Source organism: Lolium perenne, chromosome 4 (assembly GCF_019359855.2).
Source record: "Lolium perenne isolate Kyuss_39 chromosome 4, Kyuss_2.0, whole genome shotgun sequence".
Taxonomy (NCBI): domain Eukaryota; kingdom Viridiplantae; phylum Streptophyta; class Magnoliopsida; order Poales; family Poaceae; genus Lolium; species Lolium perenne.
In genome coordinates, this window is record NC_067247.2 from 376,348,933 (window position 1) to 376,358,696 (window position 9,764).

General features: G+C 45.4%; 1 protein-coding gene across 1 annotated transcript; it reads right to left on the reverse strand.

The window, feature by feature from the left end:
* Positions 1 to 3,445: 3,445 nt before the first annotated feature.
* LOC139830326 (uncharacterized) lies at positions 3,446 to 8,376 on the reverse strand. The gene is made up of 5 exons (XM_071818335.1): positions 8,310 to 8,376; positions 4,150 to 4,757; positions 3,899 to 4,045; positions 3,687 to 3,809; positions 3,446 to 3,568 (listed from the first exon to the last, which is right to left on the reverse strand). The coding sequence occupies exons 1-5, from the start codon at positions 8,374 to 8,376 to the stop codon at positions 3,446 to 3,448; spliced, it is 1,068 nt and encodes a 355-aa protein (XP_071674436.1).
* Positions 8,377 to 9,764: the final 1,388 nt, after the last annotated feature.

A 9,764-nucleotide genomic window follows, 5' to 3' on the forward strand; every position in this document is an offset into this window, starting at 1 on the left:
TTCTTGGGTTCACTTACAAATAGTAAAAGCACAAACTAAAATATAAATAGAACCATAACGGAGAATCAATGATACTGTCGGAATACAAACAGAGAAACATGTTTCTTTCCGAAATGGTTTGTATCTCCTTATCGAGCAACATTCACCGTCTTGCATGCTTTCTCATTATATCAATGACTGCAGGCATTTTCTTTGCATTACCTTGGAAAGTTAGCATATAGAACGCCAGCTGCTCACGCAGCTTGATAACATCATTCTGCAATTAACAAATGAAAATTATATGCAGACCAACAATTACATTTGCAAAGAAAAATATAGACAAAGACTTACTTCTCTTATCTTATGCTGGAAACCACCGCAATGTTGAAGAATTACTTTCATAGCTTGAGGTCCAGAGTCGTTCCTAAAAACAGTATTGAGTAAGATCAAGAAAATAAAACTATATGGATTACCACAGAACAAAACAAAGACACATAGAAACACACTGATAAATACAATCTCTTAAAATTTTACTTACTCATTGATGTTGTCAGAAACAATTTGGGCAGGCATCACCTGAAAGTTATAAATATCATAACGCTCAGAGTAATATGCTGCTGTATAAGCCTTCTTGAAGTTATCAATAACTTGATCATTGCAATATTTTCTGCTACAGTAGCATCATAATAAGGACAATATGTCTCAAACCGCAGTCGGGCGAAATTAGCGACAACCACAATCCAAAAGTGATTATCTCTAACAGGAAGAATTACCTGAAAAACAACCAAATTTTTAAAATACCTAAAAAAATAAAATTAAAAGGACAAATTTAATTTTTAAAATACAAAAAATCAAACAGTTGCACAAGAGTTGAAATAGCAGTTGAAACCAAATTCAATTATAAAACATCAAAGGAAAACTTGTGGCATACTAGACAATGTATATATTCAAGATACAAATATCATAAAAACAAAATACTCACAACATCAAAGTGATATATCCTGTAGGGTAAATTAGGCTCCATAATGTAATTCTTCAGTGCGTTCGGATCAGCACCCAATTCCCTGAATGCCCTCTAGCAGAGTAGAGAGAGAAAAAAAAACACACATTTTACCATTCTGCCAAACAATTATCCATAAAAAAAGTAGGAAATATCCATATTTAATAAATAAATAAAAAGAGTAAAAACTTACTACACTCTCACTATACATTATGTACTTTAGGCACTGGGGACGCTGTTGATTAAATAAGACACTGTTGTCATACTGCTCTTCCATTACAGTGGCAGCAAATACATTCATAACGTAGTCATGAACATAACCACCAGGTTGCATTGACAACCCAAAATTTCTGTGAGTGGCCCATCTTCCCCTTGTCTCAACAATTCTTGGGCTGCACAACGAAACAAAATCACAACATAGCAAAAACATTATTTAAAATGATTAAATAAAATGGAAAACCAGTGGCATAAAATAGTAGGATACCTTCTTCCAAATTGCGCTGGTAAATACTTTCGCACCCACTCCATCATATCAATCTCAGCCTGCGTCGAATCTCTAATTGAGAGGAAGGGGCGATGATTTCCATGATGCAAAGGTTGACTTTGTGAAAGCCCTGCTGTTGATCCTCTATTATATGTGCCTTGTGACAGACTCGTGTTAAATCGTACCTGCTGTTCACCATAATTCCTCCGGTGATACTGCGGCGTAGCACAAACACGTGGGGACCGAATCATGAATTCCGGAAAGGGAGTAACCACATAACCAGCGTTCCCACCCACATCTTCATCATCATGTTGGCTACTATTATACCTTCCTGCATTTTGAGAGCTCTGAAAATTTTGCTGCCCAAGCGTGTTGTAAGAGCTATTATGACCAGTGTTGTAAGAGCTCTGAAGAGAAGACGCTTCATAAGGAATAGATCTCTCATGTCTATAACCAGCAAACCCAGAGTTAAAACCAGACACAGATATTGTCCTTCCAGGTGTGTTTATTGCTTGCAAAGAAGAATGATTTGACAGGTGCAAACCATCAATGTTAGAATTAATAGCTTGGGAGGCAGGAGGGTCTGCGAAATTAACAGTCCTTCGCCCTCCATGGAATGTTATTCCATTTCGATCACGGAGAATGCCCTGATAACCAGATGATAATACAGGTTGCGATGGCTGCGACATACCAGGGACTCCGTCTAGATACTGGTGTTGAGTACTGGATGGCATACAAACACTTCCAACAGGCATCAAATGTTCAGCCATCAAGACATCTGAGGGTGATGAATATGAAAATTTCTTCATTGCAAGCGTTTTCGTCCTCTCAATCCTTTCTATTTCTTCCCAGGCAGAAGGTTCATCCAATGGGTCACATGGAACAATATAACTAGTTTGGTCTGCCCCACTTGCCATCTTTGAGCTACCCTCCTCCAGTACAGACATCTTTTGTTTCTTCGCAGACGAGTCATGCTGGAAACCGTGAGACTCAGGTGAATTTCTCTTCGAAGACGGGGGTAGAAGAGAATCTTCAAGACCAGTAGCTGGATTATTAGAAGTAGAAACCTTAGCACGCTCATCAGCAAAAGCAGTGGGATTAATTGGAGGTTCTGCACCTGTAGTGCAATAAGATTGAGTTTCAACTGCCAGCTTCTTGCCAATTTGTTTAACTTCAACTGTTGGATCGTTAGAATTACCGGATGAGCCATCTTTGCAATCTACTCTATCAGCGTTAACACAAGCCAAAGAGTCGGCCTTGCAGGTTTTCGTAGTAGCACCTGAAGAACACGCAGCTGAGCCACTCCCTTTGCTAGTGGACTCAGGAAAACAAAGGACAACTTCATTTCCTACAGTTGCATCAACTTGTTTAACATTGTCAAGCACCTTCAGGGGGGTCACAGAGGGCATGTTTAACCTCTCACCAACTGCGCTCTTACCAGTATCTAAGGCAACCGAGCAGTTGCAAGTTTCAGAAGCAAGAGGACTATTCAAAAGTCCACAACAGTTGCAAACAACTCCTTTCTGGACAAGCAAATCCAAAGCTCCTTCGGATGGGAGTATTGATGGAAGATCCTCCACAACGCGATCAAGATACGCTTCGAGATTCAAGAGATACTCCTTATACAATGCATTTGGCGTGTATTTGCAATTAATGGGAATGAGCTGTTGAAGCAACCTAATCTGTTTATAAACATTCTGACTAATCGGCATGATTTGCTCATGCCACATGTCATCGCACATCTCAGCATTAGTAGCAATACCCTTATTCCTGTTCTGGCTTTCTGGCAAGCTGTATGTTTGGTCATTCAATACGGAGACTTCTTGATTTGATTCAGTTCTAACGGCAGATGGGCTATCACCCGTTCCATTCGAGCGGTATATATGATCAAAATCATTGAGTATACCCAGACAATTCGCCATATTACTGAACCATGGCCTTGAACAAGAACCACCCTATTTATCTTCAGATGCGCAAAATCTTCATTCATTATAGTGGCTCGCAAGCTGCAAAACATTGGCAATCTTATTGTTGATGATTGGCTGAATTGCAGAAAATATTTCAAAGTACAAGCCCTGCTGAATTTCTTTCAGGTCATCGATAGCCTGTTGCAAAATCAAAAACAAAACAAAACAAAAAATTAGTAATTGCAAACAATTACTTCAAAATATAAAACATTACACTACAGATGTCAATTAAAACAGAACATCACAATAAACGTACCAACGGACGCATCGCAGGCTTCACAAAGGAGCAAAGAAACGTCTCGAGACCGGGATGCAGATCTCCAATACAGAAAGTGGAAGACCCACTCTGATGAAACGGAGTACGTCTCACATCCTTCAGCTAATTATAACACAAACAAAGAAAAATAAAAAACACAGTTTCGGGACAACACATGTATTGCTCATCATCAGATAATAAAATACACTAACCGGTATTTCGCCATAGGTTCCATCCTCCGCAGAAACCAAGTCAAGTTTTTCAAATTCACTAACTGTAACTGAATCCCATACGCTAATTCTTGGAACAACACTAGCAAGCTCTTTGACTTTTATATCAAGATATTCTAAGTAAGTCATCTACAAAGAACAACAAAGCAAAAAAAAGAAAAATCAGGCACTCAGATAGAATTAATCAATAACATGACAACAGCAGCTGTTGAGAAACTAAAGAAGTTACTAACCAGAGGAACTACCAAGCAACCACAGAGGGCACCTTGTAGACCACAAGCAACGAACGTTTTCATGGAAACTGAAAGTTTCTGAAACACTGCTGTAAACCAGTCATACGTGGGGATTTCCTCAGAAGGACCCTCAAGTGCTGAAAGGTAGTCAGGACTGACACAATCATACGTCGTTGGACATAGAAATGCAGTAATACAGAACATCATCCAATATATCTTGAAATCTTCCTCTTCCAAGTCAGAAGACAGCATATTCATTAGCTCATTTATAGTTGGGGTACTGCCTTCACAGCATGAACGATTCCTAACAACATCCCTGAATTGCTCACTGCACTTGATAGGGATGCGCCGTCCTCCAATTGGTGTGCCTAATACCTTATGGACACACGGTGCATTGAAAGCAAAGTCAAAGCCATTCTTGAACACAAACATCCTTTTTGAAGCAACATAGTTGCTGACAATCCAAGCAACAAAAGCCCTTGGTATCTCTTCAAGACGAATATCAAGGAGAGATTCTTGACCTATATCAGCAACATAACCCCTTTGTTTGGGGCTAAGGGACTTGCAAACAGAAATGAACTTTGGAAGGCTAAGTTTTGTACTAAATTCTGATGAACCATCACTACTAGGAAAAAGGCAATCAGTGGCGCACCACATATAGCCTTCAGTGGCGCACTAGTGGTGCGCCACTGCTATCACGCCACTGCTAACTCCTAGTAGTGGCGCACTAGGGGTGCGCCACTACTAGCCTGGATACGATGGCGCAGCTGCGTGGTGCGCCATTGACAGGTCCAGCGGTGCGCCACCATTACTCCAAAGTTGTGCGCCACTATTGGTCGATGGCGTGCGCCACCTTGTCTAGACGAGGTGCGCCACTGCTACCGTTTTGCGTGCGCCACTGTTTCAGCGAGGTGGTGCGCCACTGCTGCGTGTGGACGTGCGCCACTGCTGTCTCCGGGACGTGCGCCACGGCTGAGGTTCTGGTGCGCCTTTGCTAGTCTCGGAGGGATCACAGGGCAGTGCGCCAGTGGATCCAGTGCAGTGCGCCACTGCTACTTAGTCGACGTGCGCCACTGATGGGCCACTAGTGCGCCACTGCTACGATTTCGATTTTTTTTTGTATCCTGGCAGGTATTTATACAGGTTGTATATCACAGTACAACAGCACAATACATGATACATAACACATATAAACAACAGCACAACTTATCCATACATAATTCTTCACATTAGCCCCACATGATTCACAAGATTTCACATTAGAGAAGTTACGAGGTTACAATGCAAGTTACGGGGTTACAAAGTCGCAAATGAGCTAGTGGTTACACAAGATTGATCATCTAAAGTACAATCACATAGAAGAGAGCTAGAGTCACTACTAGCACCATCCCGATAATAGTGGTCTTCATCCGGTTCCTCCTCCGCTCCCTCCTCTCTCCCGCCAAATAGCGTGCGTATCTATCTTCGGCCTCCACTCTAGTGGTGTACCCTTTGTAGCTGTTACCGCTAAAACGGTGAACCTGTCTCCGACACTCCTCCCAGTCGTTGTAGACTCCGGGAACATTTCCCTTGTACACGACATACCACGTCATATCTGCGTACATATGCACAAGCTAAAGAAACATTAGTGCACGCGCTCATAGATGTTTGCAACGAATAAGAGCAAACTCAAAAACGATCCAAGTAGTATGAACTAAAAGGCATGCCTCATACATTGTTGGTCGGAACAAATATGAACATCCCGGGATGGCGTCAGTGAGGCCAGGTAGGATGCACAAGAGATTGATATTTGTGCCATCACACCAGGCTCACTGGCGTCACCCCGGAGTGTACAGTTGACCAAACATTCTAATCATTGGCACTAAAATGGAAGAAAGGCCAATGCAGTTAAGAAGTGCCAACTCAAATAAGAGACAAGTAGCTATTATGAACTAAATGGAATGCCTCATATTTTGTTGGTCGGAACAAATATTAACATTTAGAGAAGGGGTAAGTGAAACCAAGTAGGATGCACAAGAGATTGATACTTGTGTCATCGCACCAGGTTCACTAGCCCCTCCCCCAAGTGTACAAGTGACCAAACATTCTAATCATCGGCATTTTAAAATACGAAAGCAAATGGAAGAATGACAAGGGCCTCATACTTTGTCGATCGAAACAAATATGAACATCCCGGGATGGCGTTAGTGAGGCCAGGTAGGATGCACAAGAGATTGATATTTGTGCCATCACACCAGGCTCACTAGCGACACCCGGAGTGTACGATTGACCGAACATTCTAATCATCGGCCAAATGCAGTTAAGAAGTGCCAACTCAAAGAAGAGAAAAGTAGCTACTATGAACTAAATGGAATGCCTCATACATTGTTGGTCAAAACAAATTTTAACATTCGGGGATGGAGTGAGCGAGGCCAGGTAGGATGCACAAGACATGGATATTTGTGCCATCACACCAGGCTCGCTCGCTCCACCCCAAGTGTACAAGTGACCAACCATTCTAATCATCGGCATATGCAAACAAAATTAACGACCAAATCAAGTGCGGAAAACGACAGAGCCATATATATAAGTTCACAAACATAGCCGAACTAGTAATTAATAGCAAGTAAAGTCTTTGGATAAAGTTTATTACAACGAAGCTCGTCTTTAGTTCACAACTACATAACTAGGCTCGCACATCAAGACTTTCTCGGAGCGTGGATAAAACCGCCGCCTTTCTTCAAGCACATCCATGAGCGGTAGTTGTCACCACTGCATTTGGAGCTTTGTGTCTATGTCCTTTGTTTGACGGTGATAGCCCGCGAAGAACTCCCCCGCGCTTCCTAACGACATCTTGATGGATGATTTCACAAAACTCTACTTGGATGCGGAAGAAGTCTTGCTTGATGCTGTCGTCGGGGACCCGCGCCAATTTGTTGGCCCAGTCTACGAGATGCTCGGGTAGCGTAAGCTGCTGCTGGTCCCGTATGAACTTATCCATGTGATAGAGGGCGTAGTAGGCATCCTTGTTACTAGAAGGCGGCTTCTTGACGCAGGAAACTTTGTTTGGTGCTTGAACACATGCTTCCCGTACCTAACATTTGGCCTCTGCATGTTGCCTTTCGCTTTGACGTAGCCATTGAGAGCATCATCAAGTACGGCCTTGACATTCGTGTAGTCCGTGGTTGACTTACCGTCCGCATCGAGGTATGTGGCCACGGAATGCTTCGGGGTTATGGAGATGAGTGTGCAGGTTTTGTCTCTGCGTAGAACACATAATGTTTAAGAACATGACGATTGAAATCTAAAAAAATCACGAGTTAAGAACGGTACGGTGAGGGCCGGGGTGACTTACTCGGGAAATACGAGCGAGGAGGATGTTACACTTCTTACGGTTCGCTAGAAAGAAGTCTTTGAGGTATCCACTCGCGTTGCCCGGTCTCCGGCGGTGGCCAAGTGGACGGCACGCATGTAGAAGGGGTCGGCTATCGCGATGTTCGGGATCTTGTTTCTAATGATCCGCATCGCCTTGCTGAGCGAGTATAGGCGAATGAAGGTGTAGTGCAGCGGATAACTGTTCAGCATGGCGAAGATGTCATCATACCGCAGGAAGATATTCTCCGCGAAGCCACTATCGACAAAGCCATGGCCCGAGGGCACCTTGGCAACATACACTGGGTATCCATTATCTTTCTCCCTGAGACGCCGCTCCTCCATAAACATAACACCGTCAACCAGAGATCACATAGGACCGGGTGCAGCATCGTACAATCTTTGAACTAGCATCCGCTCACCCGACACATGCACCCTCGCCTCTATATTCTTGGGCACTGGTGGCCCGTCCTGAGCACGGATAGGTAACTTGAATTTGGCTGGCAGACTTGTCATCCTTCTTCTTTCTTTTCCGTCCCTTCGGCTTCATTTTCTTGGGACTGCATTCTCCTCTTCGCAAGCCTTCTTCAGTGTGTTAGGACTGATAACACTTCTCACCTCGGCTATCGGCTGAGTCTCGGTGAAATTGGCAGCTGGAGGCGTCTCCTGAGAACAGAATAGGCGCCTCTTGTTGCAATAGGTTTTCCCCTCGGCGGCAGCTTGAGAGGGTTGGCTACTGAGATCGTAGTCCATCACCCCAAAATCGAAGTTGCAGTCCAGGTTGGCGAACGTACTGTCTTCGTCCGGACCATCGTTCGGATCCTGTGCCATCTGCATGTCCACATCAGCCATGTCCACATCAGCTGATTGCGGCATCGTTGGGGTGGTCTTGCCATGGCTTGGCACCGGCACGGCTGGGGGTGCTGTCTGTGGGGTGGTGTCCCTCGCCCCCAAACGAATCTGGCTCTTTGGCCAAACCATGGACCAATTGAAGCAATGCTGGAGGGTAAGGACCTCATCTTTGTCGGCACCATGGGGTTGAAAGGGAGGTAGCACGTCGTCGTAGCCGCTAAGCACCCGAACCAGTTGAATCCTATACACGTCGGGTTGCATGGGTTTACCGTGTAACTGACGGTTGCTCGGTTGAACAATTTTGGCCTTGGCAACATCGATCAACTCGCCGTTCACAAACTGCAGGAGAGTGCATGGGACGTCGACGGCGGAGCTCTGCGGAAAACATGTAGGGCGTTAGGGATGGCTAGCTAGTCAAAGGCAAGGATATATATGGAAGTCATTGGCCAAGGGTTGGTTACCGTGATGGCGTCCAGCTCGGCTAAGGTCGAGGCACCGCCGGCAGCGGGCGTGCAACTGATGGAGTGGCCGCTTGTTGGCGCGGTGCCGGGCGGCGTATTATCCGCAGCGACGGGTGCATTGAGCTGAAGTAATGGCGCCGCGGGAGACACCAAGGTTGGCGCCGCGGGAGCCACCACGGTTGGCGCCACGGGAGCCACCAAGGTTGGCGCCGCCGGAGCCACCAATGTTGGCGCCGCCGGAGACACCATTGTTGCCGCCTGCGGACTCACCGATGGCTCCACGCTGTGGGAGTTCTTTGCCCGTGGCTGGGAACCGGGCGAGGCCCCTTTTTTCCTCCCTCATACCACGCGTCCAGACCGGCAACCAAGGTAGGGATGAGGGAGCTAAGCGTCGTGCCCACTTGGTCCTCCACTTGCTGTCTTTGCGTCCTCTGTTGGGTCTCCACGATTTGTTGCACTTGTTGCCGCACTTGCTCCTCGACCAATGTCGGGATCTGCGCAACTTGTGCCTTGAGCTGTGCGACCTCCTTCTCATCGATGGTGGCCTTTCTCTCCTTTTTCCCCGACTTATAGTATTCTGACCATTTCATAGAGCATCCTTCGCCGACCACACGACCAGCCGACGTCGGCTTACTCAATGGATCCCTCTTCTTGTGGGCATTCAACGCCCTATTTAAAGGGTTGTCCCAAGGGGCACACTGCGAGGAGCTCGTGGACCCCGCGCCGCTACTAGCTTCCTTTTCACTTTCCGTAGCGATCTCCTTAGCCTACGGGAGGAACATGCATGAACCATTTAGAAATTTGGATTCAACAATAAGAATGCAACCATAAAGGAGCTAATTAAGCGGGTGCATTCCTTACCAGAAGAGCCTCAAACTCCTTCACATCCGGAGTGGTGGTGAGCTCCTTTGTTTCGGGTCAATACGGTGCCGGGCCGGGAGAAAGTTCCTG

What these genes read in the sequence shown, in the direction of transcription:
- LOC139830326 (XM_071818335.1), bottom strand. Translation starts at nt 8,376, where the DNA reads ATGCCGCAATCAGCTGATGTGGACATGGCTGATGTGGACATGCAGATG. An exon ending in GAACCTATGGCGAAATACCG is followed by an intron (nt 3,810 to 3,898) that starts GTTAGTGTATTT and finishes TGTTATAATTAG; the next exon opens with CTGAAGGATGTGAGACGTAC. An exon ending in AGCCTGCGATGCGTCCGTTG is followed by an intron (nt 3,569 to 3,686) that starts GTACGTTTATTG and finishes ATTTTGCAACAG; the next exon opens with GCTATCGATGACCTGAAAGA.